This window comes from Corvus moneduloides, chromosome 5 (assembly GCF_009650955.1).
Source record: "Corvus moneduloides isolate bCorMon1 chromosome 5, bCorMon1.pri, whole genome shotgun sequence".
Taxonomy (NCBI): Eukaryota; Metazoa; Chordata; class Aves; order Passeriformes; family Corvidae; genus Corvus; species Corvus moneduloides.
The window spans coordinates 23,359,708-23,382,776 of NC_045480.1; the positions used below are offsets into that span (position 1 = coordinate 23,359,708).

At 45.3% G+C, this 23,069-nt stretch overlaps 2 protein-coding genes across 3 annotated transcripts; one reads left to right on the forward strand and one right to left on the reverse strand.

Moving 5' to 3' along the window:
* Positions 1-257: 257 nt before the first annotated feature.
* On the reverse strand, positions 258-5,418 carry RPL9 (ribosomal protein L9). Its single transcript, XM_032110535.1, has 8 exons — positions 5,369-5,418; positions 4,999-5,045; positions 4,804-4,919; positions 3,853-3,948; positions 3,408-3,540; positions 1,945-2,025; positions 1,375-1,490; positions 258-378 (listed from the first exon to the last, which is right to left on the reverse strand). Exons 2-7 carry the CDS (start codon positions 5,042-5,044, stop codon positions 1,384-1,386), a joined length of 579 nt encoding a protein of 192 aa, XP_031966426.1. The 5' UTR covers position 5,045; positions 5,369-5,418; the 3' UTR covers positions 258-378; positions 1,375-1,383.
* Positions 5,419-5,478: 60 nt separating this feature from the next.
* LIAS (lipoic acid synthetase) lies at positions 5,479-22,749 on the forward strand. 2 transcript variants are annotated; one of them, XM_032110532.1, is made up of 11 exons: positions 5,479-5,594; positions 6,636-6,808; positions 7,457-7,550; positions 8,288-8,368; positions 8,603-8,759; positions 9,590-9,647; positions 10,610-10,738; positions 11,209-11,354; positions 12,974-13,044; positions 13,794-13,932; positions 20,415-22,749. In XM_032110532.1, coding segments are annotated over exons 1-11 (1,125 nt in total). In that variant the 5' UTR covers positions 5,479-5,519; the 3' UTR covers positions 20,417-22,749. The 2 variants fall into 2 exon arrangements, with proteins under 2 accessions (XP_031966423.1, XP_031966422.1); XM_032110531.1 differs by having other exon boundaries at positions 5,481-5,594; positions 13,794-13,905; positions 21,332-22,749.
* Positions 22,750-23,069: the final 320 nt, after the last annotated feature.

A 23,069-nucleotide genomic window follows, 5' to 3' on the forward strand; every position in this document is an offset into this window, starting at 1 on the left:
TGAATGCTTTTACTATTTCTTAATGCTACAATTCAAAAATGCCACTTCATGACTTTGTCACAGAAAGATCATGGTAGCACAGTGTACAAGTTGCCCTACCAGTCTCTGAGAACATTCAGTCTGAATGAAGTCTGATGATTTGAACACACATTGGTAGTGTGGACCCAGTGTGCAATCTGCTTCTCCAAAAGCCATCAGGTTCATGCAATCACCCTTTAGTGCTTTAAAAAAAAAAAAAAAATACAAACCAACAAACCCAAGATATGAAATATGGTTTATTTTATTAAACCTCTCATGGTGTTTAGGTTTGTACCAGATTCTTTGAGCTGGCATTGCTGGTATAATGTCTCATGGTGGTTTCTGTCAGGATACAGACAACTGTAAATAAAACATTAAGAGCTTTCAGAAAAGTTTTAGCAGTGCAAATGTGAAACTAAAAGTTTATAGCCATTTGATGTTACTTTATCTGATGATTTTAATGCAAGACAGACATTAATAGTTTCAAGAATTTGCTTGATTTTATGCAGACAAGATTACTTAAAGATGCCTTCAAACACAACAGCTCAACTGTTCAGCAAGCGTGTAATAAGCTGCTCCATCTCTCAAGGCACTTGGAACAGCATTAGAAGTTACTTTTTCAGAGGCTTGCAGATGTCTGGTACCTGGATGATAATTATGAAACTCAATTTATCTACATCCTGCCTCAAGCTTCCAAAGGCACACAACACAGAATTTATTTGCAAGTCAGACTGCCTCACCCTGCACAGGTGTTTTGTACTATGTATGGAACCACATACAGCTAAAATTTATCCAATTCCTTTAGCAGTTACAATTTCTAAATGATCCCCAAATTCTTGTACTTAACTTCAGTATCAAATGCCCACAGACAATGTGAATAGTTGTCCTTGTTAAACTGACCTGTTTACCAGCATTTACACACAAACTGCTCAGAAGACCTTTCTATATAACTTGGGTGCTGACCACTATTTTAGTGAAGGCAATGTCCAACCAGGAGGAACATCAGTCTGAGGTCTTCTCTGTAAATAGCTGTAAACTGGTCTGTCAGGCCAAGTCAGCTGATTTTAGATTCTCAGCCACCACTGCAGCTTTCATTCACACTGCAGAGGTACAGCACTGGAGAAATAGATCTTCTCCACAGAGTAGCAAAATGCCAAGTTGATGGACGATGGAAAGCTTCTGTTTAAAGACCTAGCAAAATTCAAGTTTTATGATGCACCTTATGATGCCTTTTACAAACACAATTTCACCCCTATTGGGAACCAGCTTAACCATGGCCATTTTGAAGCAGATGAACCTTGTCAAGTCCCCGTCTCTACAGAGAAGATGTACAACGTGCATTAAGATGATACCAACCTATGAGTTTTACTCATCAGCCTGTTGTACTGTTCCTTTCTCAGAGACATAGATACCATCCAAGAATTTCCTGATATCCTTGTTCTTGACTGTAGTGGCTTGCTGAATCAAGGCAGCTGCAGACAAAGTGAAACCATTAGCATGAAACCAAAAGGTCCAAGCCAACTTGCAGCATTTGTTTATGCTCCAGTATTTCAACTAACAAACAGACTGTCATCTAGAGACAGGAATTACCAACTTCAAATCCTGTCTAATGAAAACAGGATGCATTTCACAGAGCTCATCTTGGCAACTCGGGGCAGTGGCAGTTCATTACTGTACCCATGTATAACTGAAAAGTTTGGTGCCAAAAAGGCCCTAAGTACTGACTCAAAGAATACGAATCTCTGGACTTGTGAAAACATCTCTAAGCTTAGGCAGAGTAAGGAACTATGAAAAGTAATTACAATGACTAGAGCAAAAAAAATTCTGGGGTGTTGTTTACCTCAGAGTTTGAGGTAAAGAGTTTGCTAAGCTGACATCTTCAGATAAAGTTTCCATATAATCTTCCACACATCTACTTTCACAAACCTGAATTGGAGACCAACTCAATGTCATTCCCTTCAAGGATCAGCTCATCTTTCTGGGCTTGAGATACTGCGCAGGTAACACCTATGGAAAGGCAAACACATAATCCACACTGTTGAAGATGTATTAAACAAACAATATTAATGTCCTATCCCTGTTTATGTATCTAGAAAGTAGTATTCAAGACTTCTATGACTTTATTAAAGAGAGTCTCTCAAATCCATTCCAGGGTTGCCCTCCCTTACACAGCTTGAAGACTTACAGATTAGTGCAAGTCATCCTGTAGATTGAAAGCTACTAAAGTGACACTGCTGCTTACCCATTATTACATTAGGGTATCAATCACCAACACTGTGTACAAGCCAGTGATTTTGCCAGCACGGCTCTGCCAGCCAGGTGGTGCCATTTCCCACAGGCTTGTGCTCATTAATAGAAAACTGGAGCCACCCCAATCGAAAGCCTTTAAAAACCACCTGACCCCTGTCATGTCATGTACTGTGTTTATACTAGCAATGCTGCAAATACTCACAAGGAATAAACACAAGGGCATTCAACAGGAAACTTGGAATTTGTAAGAAGAGTAACAAAAGTTTTTACAGTTTGATCTACTTAATCAGCAGATAGCAGCTTTTAAGCCAGCCTTTTACTAACAGTAAATGCTGACTTAAAAAAAAAAGATCAAATACAATAATCAAACCCATCCTTAATATCCCACAATAAATCAAAAACCCTGTAACTCTGCACTCTCATCTACCAGTGTTTTGGGACAAGTCTGATGCATTCCTCTAAAGTCACCCCAAAACATCATCAGTCACATCCTTACCCATTCCCTCACCAGAAGTGGAATTAGAAAAAAAACCAAATGGATATGGGAAGTCTTTCCTACAGTCTTTATGTAACTCTGTTTATTACATGTTTTGTTGCCTCCTTTCAGAAGTTTAACGAACTCCATCAAGTGCCTGCTCTTCTGTTAGACATTTTACTGAAACTCCAAGTGTACAGAATATAAAAACAGCTAACAAGACAGCCATTTCCAAGTTTATTGTGCATGCTCCTAGATAATCAGCAAATTCAAACTTCGACACCTCAAAGACCAAAACTATGATGTGGTATGAAACTAGTTCATGTACCATGTTTTTAAAACAGAAACACAAATCGAAGCACATGTAGGTTACCAACTATAAATACTGTCAAGATCTTACAGTGGTGAAAGTAAATCCTGAACTCCTTGTAATACAGTAACTCCAGACTAGTTATTAGCTAGCTCGCAATACTAAAACTAAATTACAGAAACATCATTAATAATAAATCTAAACAGTGGCAAAGGTATTGTAAGAATAAATTCAGACAAGCAAATGCTGCTCCAACCATTATTCAGTATCTCCCATTCCCAGTGGCAGTGCCCAAAGAAAACAGCTTGGAAAGCATAGTTAAAACCAGCAGAATACACCTCCAGAAATGCTCACCTGGCCTCATCCGCACTCTGCGAATGTACTTCTCTCCCAAGAAGTTTCGGATCTCCACCAGTGAGCCATTATCCTGTATGACTACATTGATTGGGAAGTGAGCATACACCGACCTCATCTTGTAGCGAAAGCCCTGGGATACAGGACATAACCAGATATTGAAAGCAGAACATGCCCAAAAGGTAGAACACGTGCATGAAGCTTACAGGAGAAACTAAAGCCAAGGTCTAGCAAAGGCTTCTTAAATAGGGCAGGACACCGAGCCCAAGAGACATTTGTGCTTTCCTCCACCCACAGAACTTGCTTGACAGCAAAGGCAAGAAAAAAAGCAAAAGGAGAAAGAAGCTACATCTTGGATGCTTAGAAATGCTCTCCACAAAATACAAGGCTCTCACTGCAAGTAACAAAAAAGGCTGCAGTTATCTAGGCTCCAAACACAACTTACCAGAGTGACGCCCTTGATCATGTTCTGTACATGGCTGCAAATTGTACGAACTGTTGCCAGCTCCTTTCTGTTACCCCACCACTTGTCAACACGAAGCTGCATCAAAAAGCACATTAGCAAAGCCTTTAGCTATACTTCAAAACCACCAACAAAATAATTTTGTGACAAACGAGGAGCAACACTTTTAGATAAACTACTTAAAGCCCACCAAACAAAACCACAGAGCTGTTTTGCTTCTTTGAAAGGCTACCAAAGGCCCACCTGGCTCCTGTCTTTTAAATTCCAACCTAAGACTCATGAGAAACATTTGTCTTCATGTCTTGCCACTAACAAGTCTCCAGAAGAGCTAGGGTAGATAAATACGGAATGTTAAGCTAAAGGATATATTAGCAATTACTGAGCAAGTTGTTTTGAAGTCTGTCTCCTATGCATAATCAACTTAAATGAAACACTGTGTGTGGATCCACTGTTTCAATGAAACATTCGATCTTTGTGAAAAAGTAGCTGAAATCAGTCACTCTTGATATTTTATTATATTTTTGAAGACAATATAAAAACATCAAGCATTTACTTAGAGAACATCTGCTCTGCTAATGTAACTTAAGAGTTTCCTGAAATCAAATAAACTGACTTTTATCCTCTAAACGAACCAGTTTTAGAATAGCATACAATCATCAACCCCTTTCCCTGTGACTGACTGTCACTACAGAAGAATCCAATCAACACATTCACTGCAACATTAACACGAGTGCAAGACTCCCACAATGCCCGAGGAGGCCCCACACCTCCACGAGACCAACCTCCTTCAGAAAACACAGGAACAAGCAAAACCAACCAAACAACCCGCAGCTGAACATTTGCGGTCACTCTCCGACACCACCAAGAAGTTTTATGCCAACTCTAAAGCTCCCCTCCGTCTCGGGGCAACAAAACGGCCTGTGCAACACCCACCTTCTTGTGCTTCTTTCCCAGGAGGGACAGCTCCACGTTGATGTGGTTAAAATCCCTCCGCAAGGTTCCTCGGGGCCCCTTCACAATGACCGTCCGGCCCTTCAGCGAAACTCCCACTGCGAACCAAAGGCGGACACGCGTTACGGACTGCGGGGGCGGCACCCCGGGCGCCTCCCGAACGCGGCGCGGACTGACCTTGCTCAGGGATGTCCACGGTCTGGTTGCTGAGGATGGTCTTCATCCTGCGGGAGACAACGGGAGAGACTGGAGGCTCCCTCGGCTCTGTGCCCGCGGGGACCCCGCCCGCTCCTGCCCCGCGCGAACCGACGCCCCCACCCCCGCTGCCACCGCGGCGGCCTCAGCGGGGCCTGGCCGGGAAGGCGCCGTCCCGGGGCCCTCTCGCGCGGGATGTGGGACAGGACGCGCCGTCGGGGCCCGGCGCCGCGCCGGGGGGCTGCCCGCGCGCGGGCGGGGCGCTGGGGGACCGCGCGCCGCGGATGGCCGCGGATGATCCCGGATTATCCCGGTGATCCCGGGGGAGCCCGGCTGCGCCGCCCGGACTCACCTGGCAGCGCGCAGCGCCGAAAGAGACAGCGTATGACGTCATCGCGTACTTGTAGCCGCTCTGGGCCCCTGACGTCATCACGCCGAGGCAGCCGTCCGACAGGCAAGAGTAGCCGAGGCAGCCGAGCGCATCGATCGGGCCGGGTGCCGCCATGTCGCTGCTGCTGCCGCCGCGGGGCTGGTGCGGCGCCGCCGCCGCCCGGGGGCTGCTGGTGTCGCGGGGCCGGGTGAGTCACGCCGTAGGCCCCGGGGGCCGCCGGCAACGGGATGGGCCGGGGGGGCGGGAAGCACGGCACGGCAGGCGGGGACCCTGTGGGGCGCACCGCGGTGCCGGTGCCGAGCGGGTCTGTGCTGGTGGCGCGGGACAGCGCGGGGTGGCCGCGGGCAGAGCCCGGGAAGGACCGTCCCAGCCCCGCGCGGGCACGCGCACCCTCGGAACACCGAGCCCCGGCCCCGCTCCCACGGCACAGCGCCCGGCAGCCACCGGGAACCGTGGCAACGCCGCTTCTGCGGCCCCGAGGCACCGGAGTAACCCAGACAATGTTATTTCACAGCATCAGTCCGGTTGAAAAGACCTCTGAGATCACTGAGCCTAACCTGTGACCGAACACCAGCTTGTCAACCAGACCGTGGCACTGAGTGCCACATCCAGTCTTTCCTTAAATCCCTCTCTGGGAAGCCCATTCAATGTCTGATCACTCTTTCTGGGAAGAAATTCCTTTTGATGTCCAAACTAAGCCTCCCCTGGTGCAGCTTAAGACCATGTCCTCTCATCCTGTCACTTGTTACCTGGGAGAAGAAGCCCATCCCCACCTTGCTACACCTTTCTTTCAGGCAATTGTAGAGACCAATCTTTTCCCCTCTGAGCCTCCTTTCCTCCAGGCTAAACAACCCCTGATCCCTCAGCTGCTTCTCATAAGCCTTGTGCTCCAGACCCTTCACCAACTCCATTGCCCTTCTCTGGACATGCTCCAGCACCTCGGTGTCCTTGCACTGAGGGGCCCAAAACTGGACACAGGATTTGAGGTGTGGCCTCAGCAGTGCTGAGTACAGGGGGATTTTATGTTATACCATATAACTTTAGTGTTATGATAGATGAGTCTGTTTAATGAGGCTTAAAATAAAAAGAGAATTATATATTTAGCTTAAAGGCCATTGGAAAAATGCTTACACAAAGCGTAGATTAACCAGCAGAAGGGCAAATTGTTGTTTAGTATACGATGCCAGCGTGTTTGTTACTAAATAAGTTACAATTCTGCTTGTTTTAGGTGTCAGGGAGCCATGTGTGTAACCAGTATGGAACATCAGGTTCTTTGCCAGGGGAAAAAAAAGAGTTCCTCCAAAATGGACCAGACTTACAGGACTTTGTCTCTGGAGATCTGTCAGACAAGAGCACGTGGGCTGAGTATAAGGGCAACTTAAAGCGTGAGAAAGGAGAAAGGTAATTGTGATTTTATCAACTTTAGTTGCTTCTCTGCATGATCTTGCATGTTTAGCAATAACTACAAAGCATATACTATGTATCTTTATTAAATTCTGCCCTACTGTGTTGCAAATATAATGATTTTTCAAGAAAGGAAAAATGTCATTAACTTCAAATCCATAACAAACTGTGGAGACATGGTGGTATTTTCTCGAGTGCCAGTAATTAAATTACAAATATACATCAGTAGGTGACTATTGCAAAAAGTCCTGCTGGTAGAGAAAACAAAAAATTAAGACTTAAGTTAAAAAAATGTTTAACCCCCCCATATTTCCAGTTATAAATTTGATCAGACTTCGTGATAGCTGTGCAACATCCGCTGTTACTAATTGTTGCAGTCTCCAGTGTGTCACTGTTCAATCCCACTGGAACAGTGAACAGTTTTAAACATTTCAGTGACAACAATTCCTATGCTTGAGTGTTGGAATGATGATGAACAGGGAAGAGAAGTCTGGTCTGGCCATGAATGATGTTAACATGAATTGCTGAGTTGCATCAGTTTTCATGGGACCTTTCCTTGTTGGGATCTGTAACAAATCTATGAAATTAATGAAACTTGCCATGTAAGTAGTTTATTAATCTTCATGTTTGCTTGGTGTTATTCAGGCTGCATCTTCCTCCATGGCTGAAAACAAAGATTCCCATGGGAAAGAACTACAATAAACTAAAGAATACCTTGAGAAGTTTAAATCTTCATACGGTAAGTCTGGCACCAACCAAGTGTTCCTATAGAAATAAGGCAGATTTTACATTTTTTCTCTGTGGAGGACAGGTAGAAATCATGTCTTGCATGATCTTCAGTGCTGAAGGCAAGCCCAGTGCTGATCCTTTTTGCTAGCAGTGAATTTTACCTCTAAAGAATAAGGGTAAATCCAACAGATGTAGTGTTTTTCCTACTGTGATTTTAAATACTAGAGTTTACTACTTTCATCACCAGATAAGCAGATGCTACGTGCAACCATTTTTAAAGGAAACACACACAATTTCAGAGTTACATACTTGATTTGCATGAAAAGAATCTGTACAAATTTCATTAATTGTACTTTCCAGGTAGAAAAAATGGTGGGAGTGCATGGAGGGGCCTTTTTAATTTTTTTTTTCAGACTAAGTTCATGCTTTAATGAATCACAAAGTTTGTGAACATTTTATCAGTTCTTAAATTAAAAATGTTAATGATAGTCTGTGCTAATTAATAAGACAGTTACCTGGTTGAGGAGTTTTTGCAGTTGTGAAGTAGATGAAAAGAATGGTAATGGATGTCAGGAAGCAATTCTCTTCTTTTATAACAAGTCTGTTCTACTGACTTGTTATAAAACAGCAGGGAACTGATAAGAAGGAATTGTTTGTAGGCTACTATTAAAATCAATCAATAATTTAATAATTATTTTCAAAAATAATGTGGAAAAATCCAGGTACAGTACAGCCTTTCACCTTCAGGTATGCGAAGAAGCACGTTGTCCCAACATTGGAGAATGCTGGGGAGGTGGGGAATATGCCACAGCGACAGCTACTATTATGGTAAGTCATTAGCCATTTCTTAAGTGTTCTGTTAATGTCTGAGCTGTTTATACTCTGTTGTTGGACCTCTACTGTAGTGGAGTGGGTTTATTACAATAAATTTAGAGTAAAGCACTGTCCTGGGGTTTTTTTGCTTAGTGTTGGGATTTGTCTGATGTAGCTTATGTTGCTGTTTCCCAGCTGAGCAATAGTGGTTTGTACTGTGTAAAGGTAGGAATGTCTTTCATGTTCCAGCTGATGGGTGACACATGCACCAGAGGCTGCAGATTTTGTTCAGTAAAAACTGCAAAAAACCCCCCTCCGCCGGATCCGCAGGAGCCTTACAACACAGCCAAGGCAATAGCGGCGTGGGGCTTGGATTACGTGGTGCTGACGTCTGTGGACAGGGATGGTGCGTACCTGGGCTCTCCTCACGCTGCTCTGAGCTCTCACGGGTGTTACGTGGGCTACACACAGCCCCCAGAAATGTTTATCTACACAGCTGTCCAGGAGGACTCTTAAGAGGAGACAACAGTGCTGAAACGTTGGAAAGTTCCTGCATATGCTTAGTATTTCCCTGTGTCTGGTAAAATACAACAGAAATGACACAGTTAATAAACATCAATAAATACCACAATACTAAGTACTTTATAACTAATTTTTAGCAAAATGCATGCATAAACACCATGTTCTATTACTTGGATAGCAAGAAGACAGATATTCGTATACAACACCATTACAGAACTTCTTTCCAAACACTAAACCTAGAATATATTATATGTAACAGAACTGGAAGTTGTGTTTTCCTAAGGTTGCAGTAGCTCCCTGGTGGTGACACCATATAAGTGGGGAAAGCCATTGTGAAAAGTGTTCAGTATGATGGAAAGTGCAGTGGCTTCAAAGGGGCTTTAAAGAGCTCTAATACATACTTTTCAATTTTTGTGCAACTGTTTCTCAGACCAGAACCATAAATAGGTAAAGCCATTCTGTGCTCAGGGAGACAGGGAACCTAGAGACAGGTAAATCTGAACTCTGCCCTAGACAATCACAGTTAGACTTTGTGTAGAGGCTTGGTAGGATATCTTTTGTAAACCCTTGGCATGAGTGGTGAGATAAGACTGGGGCTTGACTGGTTTATTATTGTCCATTCAGAGTTTGAATCTGATGGGTTTTTTGGCTTTGCTAATAAGTAAATACGTTTCTTGAACAGAAAGATTAACTGAATAATTGAAATGCTTCTAGATATGCCCGATGGTGGAGCGGAACACTTTGCAAAGACAGTCTCACATCTGAAAGAAAGGTGTGTCATTAATGTATTGCTGTTATTGTTAAAACTTTAGAATGTGGTACTGCATGTAGGTCAAAGCTCCTTTAGCTGAGTTATTCCAGGGACCATGCAAATACAAAAGTCTGCCTCTAGCCTGTCTGTGCCCCCTTTTTTTTCCTTCCTTTATCTTTCTCATAGAATGGTCCCAAACTGTTTTGAGTTTAGTTGCATTTCCAATTCATCCCAGGCTTATTTAAAGCTAAGCACTGGATTCTTTCTTTGAGCAGACAGCTGGTTTACCAGGAAATGAATACATTCTTCTGAGGTATGTTCATTCCTGAAGTTTGGGGCTCAAACACAGCAGTTAGGTAATGCTGTCACGTGACTGAAGGAGTCTGGTTTCTCATTCAGCAGTGATCAAATTGCTTTTCATTTTGCCTTAATGGCCATTTCCAAGTCTATGATTGTACCTTCCTGCTTTCCCTGTATTTCCCAGTATACCTTGGGACTTGAAGGGTTCCTGCAGTTTTCCCCACCTGCCTTTCTGAGCTGAAATCAGGCTCCTGGACACCAAGACTAGATTCTAGACTAAGAGTCTTCTTCTTCCAGTAGCAGAATTATAGCTCCTCTGTATTTTGGAGCTATGATCTTTAACTAAACATCGTGTGTTCAATTCCTGATTTTACTTGTGTGAGCTGAAATACAGCAAAAACAAAGTAATAAATATAAAAGCAATTCCAACAGTCTCTAAAACAATCGTGCACTGTTTATACTTTTTTTTTTTTTTGTCTTTGTTGCAGGTTAACTTGAGTTTGTTATAAATTGTTTGCAGAAACCTATTGGTTTAGAATTACCCTGAATTAACTTCACTTTGCTTTTTAGAGTGTCATGTGTTCATGTTATGGGGTTTGGGGTTTTTTTTTTGCTGTCTTGAGTTTTTTAGCAACAGTGACACAAAATCCCAGAGGTGTGTTCCTTTTGTCTCGCCTTTTCAGAAATCCAAAAATCTTGGTGGAATGCCTAACTCCCGATTTCCGAGGGGACCTTAAAGCAGTGGAGAAAGTCGCCTTGTCGGGGCTGGATGTGTATGCCCACAACGTGGAGACGGTGCCGGCACTGCAGAGGTGAGCGGTGGCACTGGGTGTGCGGGAGGAGGGCCCGAATGCGGAGCGGGGCCGGGATGGGGCCCGGGTGCGGAGCGGCGCTGCGGGGCCGGGTGCGGAGCGGGGCCGGGTGCGGAGCGGGGCCGGGACGGGGCCCGGGTGCGGAGCGGCGCTGCGGGGCCGGGTGCGGAGCGGGGCCGGGTGCGGAGCGGCCCCGTTCCCGGCCTGCCCCGCGCGCACCGCCGCCGAGCCGCCGCCGCCGGCAGGGGGCGCGCGCGCCGCGGCCCCGGGTCGCTGCCGCCTCCCGGGGCGGCCCAGCCCGGCCGCGGCTCCTGGGCCGGGCTCGTCCCGTCGCCGGTGTCCAACTGCACGGCCAAAGAACCTCTGCGCTGCCGCTTCGCAGAAACTGGCAGAACTCGCCTTTCCTGGCGTCTCTAACTTCTGTGTGCCCTTCCACGTGTTTTTACCCCTTGTGCTGGAAATGTGCGAAGGAAGGTCCGTGACCCCCGAGCCAACTTTGAGCAGTCCGTCCGTGTGCTGAAACACGCCAAAGAGGTCCAGCCCGGCGTCATTTCCAAAACCTCCATTATGCTGGGGCTAGGCGAGACAGATGAACAAATATATTCCACAATGAAATGTAAGTTGGTGTTGAAATAGATGCCAGAATTCACAGGTATGAATTTTACTGTGTTGAAGAACAATTGTAGTAAGCATCTTTGCCTCTACATGCAAATCGGTTTGCTGGTGCAGGAAATGTTTCCTAAGTTCCATTGAAAAAAAAAAAAAAGACTGAATTTCTGAAATATTTTACCTTCTTATAGCTTACAGATTCAATTTGACAGGTAAATCCATCTCATGTTGATTTCAGTGGAGCTTAGAACTTTTTTTAGCTATATTAACTTTATCTTTGCAATACTTAAACAACAGGCTTGCAACACTGTTGCCTCATTGTGCATTCCTTTTTAGAAATAGCAGACCTGGTTGCTTAAATTATTTCAGTTTACTTAGATGGAAAAATGTTGTTATCCTGAGAGCTGTAGCATGTTCTTATGTTTTCATGTAAATGTATTTTTAAGAGGAGAAAAAACCTCACTCACAGTGGTAAGTGAATACACTACGCTTCAAAGAAGTAGTTCATAAATCCTATGGCATTTCTCCTGTATCCTGAAAAAATGTTTACCTGGTACTTCATTTTGTGCACAGACACATTTAGAATGCAGCTATGTAGTCTAGTATTTCTGCAACTGGACCAAAAAATTTAAAATTCCTTATTTTTTCCCATTCTTCTTTCCTAGAATTTCCTAGCTATAAGGTTATGAAATTTCAGATATGGTGCTATTTGCAGTCTGGCCACTTTGCTGCACGTATACAGAAGCAAACTGTGACCTGCCACGTTCATTCAGTTACTGTAGTTTTGTTCCACTTCCATCCTCTGGGTACAAGTTAAAGAGCATCTAAGTGTGCTGGTATTGTCCCCTTTTCTTTACAGAACCGTATCAGTCTAAACAGAGATTCCAGGTTAACAGTGAGCACAATGCTGTAGTCAAAACCCTGTCTTTTCTTCCTATTTGATGTGGGGCAAGTAGCTAGAAAATATATGGGGATGTTCATGCAAACTGATTCTTCAGCCATCTCTTTGTTCAGAACACCCTTCTCCTGCAGTGAACATAATTCTTCAGGCCAGCTGACCCTGAAGTGCCGGGGTTTCCCTCTGTAAATAGATCACCTCAACTCCTTTGCTGTTTATTGATTCTAGTATATACTCAAATTGTAAAGACAGAGTCTATGAGATTCTGGAGGCATCAAAACTAAAATACACCCTAGTGTGTAAAACTGGCCCTTTCCCCTGATTTATGGTACAAGAACCATCCACATCTTCTTGGCATGAAGTCTGTTGGAAGAGTGAAGCGCCCCACGTGTGTGCATGTACGCATCTTTTATCAAATGAAGGCTCTGACCTAAAGACATTGTGGAAAGCAGCAAGAGACAAGAGGATGTCATCTCTGCAGTGAGGCATCACTGCAGTGAGTGCAGCACCAGGGATTCTCTGTAGCTTTAAGCTCGATAGCTCAGGTCCAGCAGCAGCGTGTGCTCGTGAGGTGTGAGGTGTGTGGTGACTGTGCGTGGAGGCTGCAACTGCCAGCAGGACGTAGCCCCTTGAGTGACCCTTGGTCAGACTTGGAATGAGGATGTTTTCTAGTTGCTGACAATCCCTTGTGCTCCTTCTGCCACTAACAAGGAATTTTGTTTTTACAGTATTGCGGGAAGCAGATGTAGATTGTTTGACCCTAGGACAGTATATGCAACCAACAAAACGTCACCTAAAGGTAAAAGTGCTTTTAATTTACAGGCGGAGTTATGGTCTGTACCTTGCACAGTCATCCTTACTCTAACTGCAGATGTTGGGAAAAATTTCCTTCCTTGTTTAGCCTGACAATGATTATCTGTTGTGGACTCTTCACTAAAAATGACCTCAGCCATCTTACCCCTTCCATCTTCTGCAGACTTTCCAGTGCTAGTCTCTACTGTTAGCAGGGAGACAGCTGGAGCTGAGGCATGATTCTGGAAAACAAGAGCTTCAGTGTATGTCTCAAACATAATTGCTCAAGCCGTCACCCCTTCACTGTCCTATAGGCTCTCCCTTAATGGTGCCACTTCAGCTGGGAAATTTACCATTTTCTGCTGGGATCTGTCCAGAACTTTGCTCTCTGTTCTGTTCCTGTGTTTCACTGAAACAACTGTTAGTGAAGAGATTTGTAGGACTACTGTGGTTTTTTACTAACTTGAACAGAAAAAAAGGCTTGATCAAAAAGACCATTCAAAAAAAGAGTAAAGAAAATGATAAAGCAACAACTAGAAGTTAAATTCTGAACTTTTCAGCTAAGTATGAAAAGCAAATAAAACACATTTGTTTGGTAGAAAGCAGAGCAAAAATGCAGTTCGTGACTTCACTGATGAAAGCTTTGGAGTGAAAAATTTTGAACTTGCAATATAACTGTGTTTCATTTCACTGCATGCTAGCTATAGCCATTTCCTTTGTATTAATACCTGAGCAAAATTAATTTTTTTCCCCCAGGTTGAAGAGTACATAACTCCCGAGAAGTTTAAGTACTGGGAAAAAGTAGGAAATGATCTTGGATTCCATTACACTGCTAGCGGGCCTTTAGTGCGTTCTTCCTATAAAGCAGGTAAATTACTGAAGCATTGGATTATTTAGCATTGTGCTAGTTTGAAAACAAACCAGTGGGAGGCACCAAGTCAGAATAACAATTTAATGGAAATTAAAGAAAAGGAGAAAAAAAAGGTAAAAGAAAACACTATCAAACTGACAGAGTCAAGGTACAACCTGACACCCTGTTAGGCAGGGTGGTGGTAGCAGTCTGGTAGAATGGTGGCTGCAGTCCTCTGAAGCAGTGATCCTGTAGTGAAACAGTCTGCTCTTCCTCTGGAAGTCCAGTGGTGGCTGTGTAGCTCCTGTCCTCTGGAAATCCAGTGGGAAGCCCGTCTCTCTGGTGTTCAGCCTCCGCTTATATCCACGATGGGATGCTTGGTTCCTCCCTCTGGGTGGAGCATCTCACAATGGGGTAACGAGTCATGAGGCAAAGTGTTGATTAGGCTCATTAACAGAAGATAGTCCGGAGGGAGTTATCTCTGAGTCAGGCGGCAGGACAATGATGGGCAATTAACAGAAAGATAGTCTGGGGGGAGGAGGCAAGGAAACACTGCCCCACCTGATTTCAACAGCTGATGGGGATGGTAATAGAATACACTGCAACCCAGGACATTATCCACCCCTTATTCTATTACCATCTACATTATCCCAAATCAATACCTTCTTAAACTCTAAAACACACATACATATATATATATATATATATACACAGTGAAACCTACACACCGTTCTCACCTAAGATTAGGTCTCCTTGTGGTACACAACGGGTTTCCCCATCTTTCTGCATTACCCACCAAGTGCAACCAGGTCCTTGAGCAAAGACAATCCCACGGATGGGTTTGTCTTTGCCTGAGGTGGGATTAATCCAAACAGTCTTTCCTAAAATACCTCTCAGGTGTACCGCAGGGACTCTATCTCCATCCACTGTGTGCAAGGGTTCAGACTCGGCAGGACCAGCTCGATTGATGGACCCTCGGGTATTGACTATCCAGGTGGCCTTTGCTAAGTTCACTTCCCAATTTTTGAAGGTCCCCCCACCAAGTGCCTTTAGGGTAGTTTTAAGTAGTCCATTGCAGCGTTCAACTTTTCCAGCAGCTGGTGCATGATAAGGAATATGATATATCCATTCGATACCGTGTTCTCTGGCCCAGGTGTTGATGAGGCTGTTCTTAAAATGAGTCCCGTTGTCTGACTCGATCCTGTCAGGGGTGCCATGTCTCCACAGGACTTGCTTTTCCAGGCCCAGGATGGTGTTCCGGGCTGTAGCATGAGGCACAGGGTAGGTCTCCAGCCATCCAGTGGTTGCTTCAACCATGGTCAACACGTAGTGCTTGCCTTGGCGGGTTTGGGGAAGGGTGATGTAGTCAACTTGCCAGGCTTCACCATACCTGTACTTTGACCATCGTCCACCATACCACAGAGGCTTCACCCGCTTGGCCTGTTTGATTGCAGCACAGGTCTCACAACTGTGGATGACCTGTGAGATGCTGTCCATGGAAAGGTCCACCCCTCGGTCACGGGCCCATCGGTATGTTGCATCTCTCCCCTGATGACCAGAGGCATCATGGGCCCAACGAGCTAGGAATAATTCTCCCTTGTGCTGCCAGTCCAGATCCACCTGTGATACTTTCACCTTGGCAGCTCGGTCCACCTGCTCGTTGTTGCGATGCTCTTCATTAGCCCGACTCTTGGGTACGTGCGCATCCACGTGTCGAACCTTCACGGTCAGCTTCTCTACTCGGGCGGCGATGTCCTGCCAAATCTCAGCGGCCCAGATGGGTTTCCCTCTGCGCTGCCAGTTGGCTTTTCTCCAGCGATCCAGCCATCCCCACAGAGCATTAGCTACCATCCATGAGTCGGTGTAGAGATAGAGCCTCGGCCACTTCTCTCGTTCAGCGATATCCAAAGCCAGCTGGACGGCTTTAAGCTCTGCAACCTGACTCGATCCACCTTGTCCCTCGGTAGCTTGTGCAACTCGTCGTGTGGGGCTCCATACTGCAGCTTTCCACTTCCGGTTAGCGCCTACAATTCGGCAGGAACCATCAGTGAAGAGGGCATAACGTCTTTCAGTCTCCGGTAGCTCATTATATGGTGGGGCTTCCTCAGCACGAGTCACTTGCTCTTCCTCTTCTTCAGAGGATAATCCAAAAGTCTCACCTTCAGGCCAGTTTGTTATAATTTCTAGAATCCCAGGGCGATTCGGGTTTCCAATACGGGCACGCTGTGTGATGAGGGCGATCCACTTGCTCCATGTGGTGTCGGTGGCATGATGCGTGGAAGGAACCTTTCCCTTGAACATCCAACCCAGCACCGGTAGTCGGGGTGCCAGAAGCAACTGTGCTTCAGTGCCAATTACCTCTGAGGCAGCTTGGACTCCTTCATAGGCTGCCAAGATTTCCTTCTCTGTGGGAGTGTAGTTAGCTTCAGACCCTCTGTAGCTTCGGCTCCAGAATCCCAGTGGTCGGCCACGAGTCTCACCAGGCACCTTCTGCCAGAGGCTCCAGGACAGACCATTGTTCCCGGCTGCAGAGTAGAGCACGTTCTTCACCTCTGGTCCTGTCCTGACTGGGCCAAGGGCTACCGCATGAGCGATTTCCTGCTTGATCTGGGCAAAGGCTTGCTGCTGTTCGGGGCCCCAGTGGAAATCATTCTTCTTGCGGGTAACCAGGTAGAGAGGGCTCACGATCTGGCTGTACTCGGGAACGTGCATCCTCCAGAAACCTATGGCGCCTAGGAAAGCTTGTGTTTCCTTCTTGCTGGTCGGTGGAGACATTGCAGTGATCTTATTGATGACCTCAGTGGGAATCTGACGTCGTCCATCTTGCCACTTTACTCCCAGGAACTGGATCTCTTGGGCAGGTCCCTTGACTTTGCTCCTTTTGATGGCAAAGCCAGCTTCCAGGAGAATCTGGATGATTTTCTCTCCTTTCTCAAACACTTCCTTTGCTGTGTTTCCCCACACGATGATGTCATCGATGTATTGCAGATGTTCTGGAGCCTCACCCTTTTCCAATGCAGTCTGGATCAGTCCATGGCAAATGGTGGGACTGTGCTTCCACCCCTGGGGCAGTCGGTTCCAGGTGTATTGCACACCCTTCCAGGTAAAAGCAAACTGGGGCCTGCATTCTGCTGCCAAAGGAATGGAGAAGAAGGCATTGGCAATGTCAATAGTGGCATACCACTTCGCTGCTTTGGACTCCAGCTCGTACTGAAGTTCCAACATGTCCGGCACAGCGGCGCTCAATGGTGGCGTGACCTCATTCAGGCCACGGTAGTCCACCGTCAGCCTCCATTCTCCACTGGACTTACGCACTGGCCATATAGGGCTGTTGAAAGGTGAATGGACCTTGCTGACCACCCCCTGGCTCTCCAGTTTGCGAATCATCTCATGGATGGGAACCACAGAGTCTCTGTCGGTGCGGTATTGCCGACGGTGCACTGTTGCTGTGGCGATTGGCACCTGTTGTTCTGCAACTCTTAGCAGTCCCACGGCAGAGGGGTCATCTGAGAGGCCAGGCAATGTACTCAGTTGTCTGATATCTTCTGTCTCCACAGCAGCTATCCCAAAAGCCCAACGATGTCCTTTTGGGTCCTTGAAATATCCATTTCTGAGATAGTCTATGCCGAGAATGCACGGGGCCTCCGGGCCAGTCACGATGGGGTGTTTCTGCCACTCGTTCCCAGTTAAACTCACTTCAGCTTCCAGTACAGTCAGCTGCTGGGATCCTCCTGTCACCCCAGAAATAGAAATGGGTTCTGCTCCCACATACCTTGATGGCATCAGAGTACATTGAGCACCGGTGTCAACCAAAGCCGTGTATCTTTGTGGGTCAGGTGTGCCAGGCCATCGGACCCACACAGTCCAAAAGACCCGATTCTCCCTTTCCTCTACCTGGCTAGAGGCAGGGCCCCTCTATTCCTGGTCATGTTGCATGTTGCTCCCTTCCGATGAATACGTTCCTGAGGTCCCTTCAAGAGGATCAGTCATATTATCATTCCTGTACCGTCTGGAGTTCTGTGTGCGGGAGACCGGAGCAATGTTGACTCTAGATGCGCTTCTTGTGGTAGTTGTCCCTCTTTTTAGTTCACGTACCCGAGCTGCTAAGGAGGAGGTGGGTTTTCCATCCCACTTACTCATGTCTTCTCCATGTTCCTGAAGGAAAAACCAGAGATTACCTCGTGGGGTGTATCCTCTCTCCCTGGTTGGGGGTCGCCGGCTCCTAATGGCAGAGACTCTTGTTGGTTCTGGTGGGATGTGGTAAATCTCTTCCTTAAGTTCCTTTTTCAGTTTCTGATGGCCTTCTTCAATCAAGCTCCGGACTTGCTCAGCCAAAAGACTTGTTTCCACGGATGAGACATGGGTGCGAAACGGGGCTGTGACGGTGTCCTCGTAAATCCTCAGTTTGTTCACCAAGACGCCCACCCTGTCCTCGCCTTCCCTCCATTGCAGTGTTGCCAGGTAACGGGAGTATATCTCTGGTCCAAGGCGTGCGAACCTCAGCCACATCTGTGACGTGCACTGGACACCATCTGGGCTCTTAGGAAATCTCTCATCTTCTGAGAAAATGATCTCCAGCACAGCCAATTCCCTCAGGCACCGGATACCTTGTTCCATTGTGCTCCATTTTCCTTGGTGCACCTGAAGGTCTTCTTTACAAAGGTACCTGTCCCTTACACTTGTAAGCAGTCGCCGCCAGAGGCTGAGGGTTTCTTGGGTTCTCCCGATCCCCTGGTCAATGACCACATCCCGGGACAGAGATCCCAGTTGCCTGGCCTCACTTCCGTCCAGAATGGTGTCATTGGCTGCAGCGTCCCAGATGCGGAGCAGCCAGGTCAGGATAGACTCGTTCGTCTGGCGGGTGAATTCCCTCCGCAGGTCTCGCAGCTCACCCAGGGATAGCGACCGAGTGATGATCTCTGGCTCTGCCTCTTCTGCTGGGTGCGAAGGTCCTGCTGCATCCTCGTCAGTCACTATGCGGACTGATTTGCTTTTTGATTTCTTCTTCTGCACGGGGGCAACTGCAATCGGTTTAGGCTGTTCTGGTTCAGTGATGGTTTGCGTGGGGACGCTGACAGTGCTTTTGGTTCCCTTCTCCTCTGTGTCAGTCTGCGTGGACATGGACGCTGTTTTCTTGCGTCTGGGTTCTTTCTCCTCTGTGTCAGTCTGCGTGGACATGGACGCTGTTGTCTTGTGTCTGGGTTCTTTCTCCTCTGTGTCAGTCTGCGTGGACATGGACGCTGTTGTTTTGCATTTGGTTTCTTTCTCCTCTGTGTCAGTCTGCGTAGACATGGACGCTGTTGTCTTGCATCTGGGTTCTTTCTCCTCGGTGACAGTCTGCGTAGACATGGACGCTGTTGCTTTGCATTTGGTTCCTTTCTCCTCTGTGTCAGTCTGCGTAGGCATGGTGTTTGTTGCTCTGCTCTTTTTCCCTCCCTCATCCTGAGGATGCTGTGCCATAGCTCTGATTCTAAGCATGGTGTACATGGTGCAGGCTGTACAGAGAAGACAAAGCAGAACTGACAGCAAGTTTATGCCGTCTTTGACATCCAGAGGGAATTCAATATTTTCAAAAACTGCTGTGCCTGGCCTGAAAGGCTGGAAGAAACCACTCTCTACTCCTCCCACCAGGGGCTGGGTGCGATTGTTGAGGAGATCCCAGACATAGGAGCCCAGACTAGGACAGCCAAACAAAACTGAGTATATACTCCGAATGGTATTCATCGCCTCACAGGTTATTATGCTGTAGACATAATAAACCATTAAAGCAATTCTCATACCATTCCCTGGTTTTAACAGGAGTAATACTACAGGCAGGTAGTTCCCCATGTGAGGAAAAATATAGAGAGCAAGATACAGTACCCACATAGACAAGCTGAGCACCATGGTGAATAGGTTTCCGTTAACACAAAATTGTAATTCTGACTTTCTCTCAGAGCTGCCCCACGTTGGGCGCCAAATTATGTGCTAGTTTGAAAACAAACCAGTGGGAGGCACCAAGTCAGAATAACAATTTAATGGAAATTAAAGAAAAGGAGAAAAAAAAGGTAAAAGAAAACACTATCAAACTGACAGAGTCAAGGTACAACCTGACACCCTGTTAGGCAGGGTGGTGGTAGCAGTCTGGTAGAATGGTGGCTGCAGTCCTCTGAAGCAGTGATCCTGTAGTGAAACAGTCTGCTCTTCCTCTGGAAGTCCAGTGGTGGCTGTGTAGCTCCTGTCCTCTGGAAATCCAGTGGGAAGCCCGTCTCTCTGGTGTTCAGCCTCCGCTTATATCCACGATGGGATGCTTGGTTCCTCCCTCTGGGTGGAGCATCTCACAATGGGGTAACGAGTCATGAGGCAAAGTGTTGATTAGGCTTATTAACAGAAGATAGTCCGGAGGGAGTTATCTCTGAGTCAGGCGGCAGGACAATGATGGGCAATTAACAGAAAGATAGTCTGGGGGGAGGAGGCAAGGAAACACTGCCCCACCTGATTTCAACAGCTGATGGGGATGGTAATAGAATACACTGCAACCCAGGACAAGCATGTAACATTTTATTATACAAAACTAAAGCAGTGAAGTAATGTCCAACAAAGCTCACCTTAGTTCAAGAACACCTCCTATAGTCAGCCCTTTTTAAAAATTTATTTACATTATCTCTTATAGGTCATCCAAATGTATCAGTGTGACAGTAATTAGTATTTGTACAATTGCATTGCTGCTTAACCTAATTTTTTTGTCAAACCTATTCTGCACTATCTTAATATGTGAGGCAGGATAAAGGGTACCGAATTTGCAAGTTTTCCTTCACATTCTGCCTCTTGGATACTTCTGGGTTCAACGAGGTCCTTGGTTGTTTGTGATGCAATTTTGTTGCTTTAGGCAGTATTTATTTATAGTGCTTTAAAAATAATTAGAGACAATTATGGCAGTGCTTTTTCTGACAGAGCACTGGGTATTAAGTAGCAGCTGATATTAATGGAACTGTTGCGTAGGTACAACATCGTGCTGTGTCCTAAGGAAAGAGCAGAGAAGACTCATTTGGGGTACTTTGCTGCTCAGTCGTTTAATGCAAGCTCAAACACGATTTATAGCAGGTTTCACTATAACTTGCTGATACTTTATGAAACAGGAATTAAATTTTAATTAAATCAATTCACTTCTGCCTGTTGGAATGCACAAAGCAACAGAGCTATTTCACAAAACTGGACAGGAGGAAAATCAGGATTTTGGGAGTGGAGGGGTTTTTGTTGGGTTATAGTTTTGAGAGTTTTTTTAGATCCCTACTGTGTGTATTGGAAGTGCTGTTATATAGAATTGAATTCCTATAAAATAAGTGGCAAAACCACTTATATTGTAGAATTGAACACTCATGTTAAACAAGAATGTGTTATTTTGCCTTCTTGTATTGAAATACCTACAAATCATTTTGGTGTTTATTTTTTTCCTTTTAATTAGGTGAATTCTTCTTGAAGAACTTAGTAGAAAAAAGAAAGACAAAAGCCATCTGAAAATGAGAGTGAACCTATTTAAAGCAGCCAGTTTTAAAGATCCTTTTTTCAGTGCATAATTATACTCAGTTCCAGAAATGCAGAACAGATGGTGGCTATATGAATAAACTTACTATCTTTCCAGAACACTTTTTTCTTATCAAAACACATTATTTTACCTCATTTCTCCTGGCAAGGCTACAACAACAGCGTACTTCTAGTGTTCAGCAAAAAGACAGAAGATAGAACCGATTTTGAAAGAGTAGTGGAACTGAGGTGGAAGAAATAAATGTAAGCTGGGAACAAAGATTAGACAGATTTATAGATCTGCAACAACAAGCAGCATTGATGCAGTTGTTACCTGTGAAGGTGCTGATAGTAATTTGAAAGGTACTGATACTTTGGTGTATCTTACTACTATGTAACATAAGCTTGCAGGGGCTCTGGGAACTAAAGGAGTTCTAAAGAAAGACACTGTACATGATAATGCACCAGATTAGGGCTATCTTGAACCGCACCAGAGAAAGTGTAGTGATACTCCTTCAAAAGATGCTATCTCTTACCTGCATCTTGAGAAAATGAGCTGTACCATTCTGATAGCTAAAGCTTTTCCAGAGCTTGCATGTCTCCAAGTGTGAACCTTGGTATATACAAGGTATCAAGCTAAAGAAAACAAAATGTCCTTTCTGGCAAGACAATTAACCTTGTGTAGATACCATTAATTTAAACCATTTGGAAAATCAGAGTTGGTGTAAGAGCATAAATGGAGCTGTCCCTAACTTATGTACATGACTGTAACAAACCCCACTAAGCTGCACAGATGCTTCTTTAGTATTGAGTATGCAGAACTGCTGCTATTCTGTACTGTGCTCCTATTGCATGGCTATTGTCTTGTCATTAAAGGAAAGTTAAAACCTCAGTGGTTGTGTGTGGTGGGTTTGGTTGCCTGCCCCTTGAGGCTTGGTCTGGCTGGTAAATCTGAATGCAGAGAAGTGAACTACATTGTGGGTGAAACATGAAATCCACTGCATATCACACTAAGCTCAAGCAGAAATAAAAACATGGCGCATGGTACATTAACAGCTCTACTTGCCTCTCTGTACAGCAATAATACTGATGACTGTCTCTCCCTAATGCTCAGCTGTGGACATTAGATACCATCTCTGAACTAGCTTCACCTGTATCTTTGTGAAGTTATTTGGGAAAGATTCCAGGACTTTGCTATCTGGTCCTAAACTCTCATCATGCAGTTAATTCTCTGACTGGCCCTACTACTTTTCTAAACTGCAGTCTGTAGAAGGAGAGTGGACCCTGCACACCCCACCAACTCAGCAAGATGCCAGAAGGAAGACAGCTACCTAGCAAGATAATATATAGGAGAAACTTGTATGAACATAAGATTATACAACCAAGGCCGGTGATGCACAGTTGACACTTCACAAAATGAAGTACAGCAATATTAAAGCATTATGAGGACAAAACTTTACCAAGAAGGAATGTACTAATTCACCAGTGTAAGGGGATGAGAGACGTGAGCCATGAGGAACAAAGGGGAAGAAGGGATAAACAAAAGAATAACTATTTTTTAAGGGCAGAGAGACAAGGCTGGTTTCTTTTTTTTAATATTAATACATTTAAAAATTAAATTAAAAGGTCTGATTGCTAGTCATAGAAAGCCCAAGTATATTTTGAGCCAAAAATGCCCT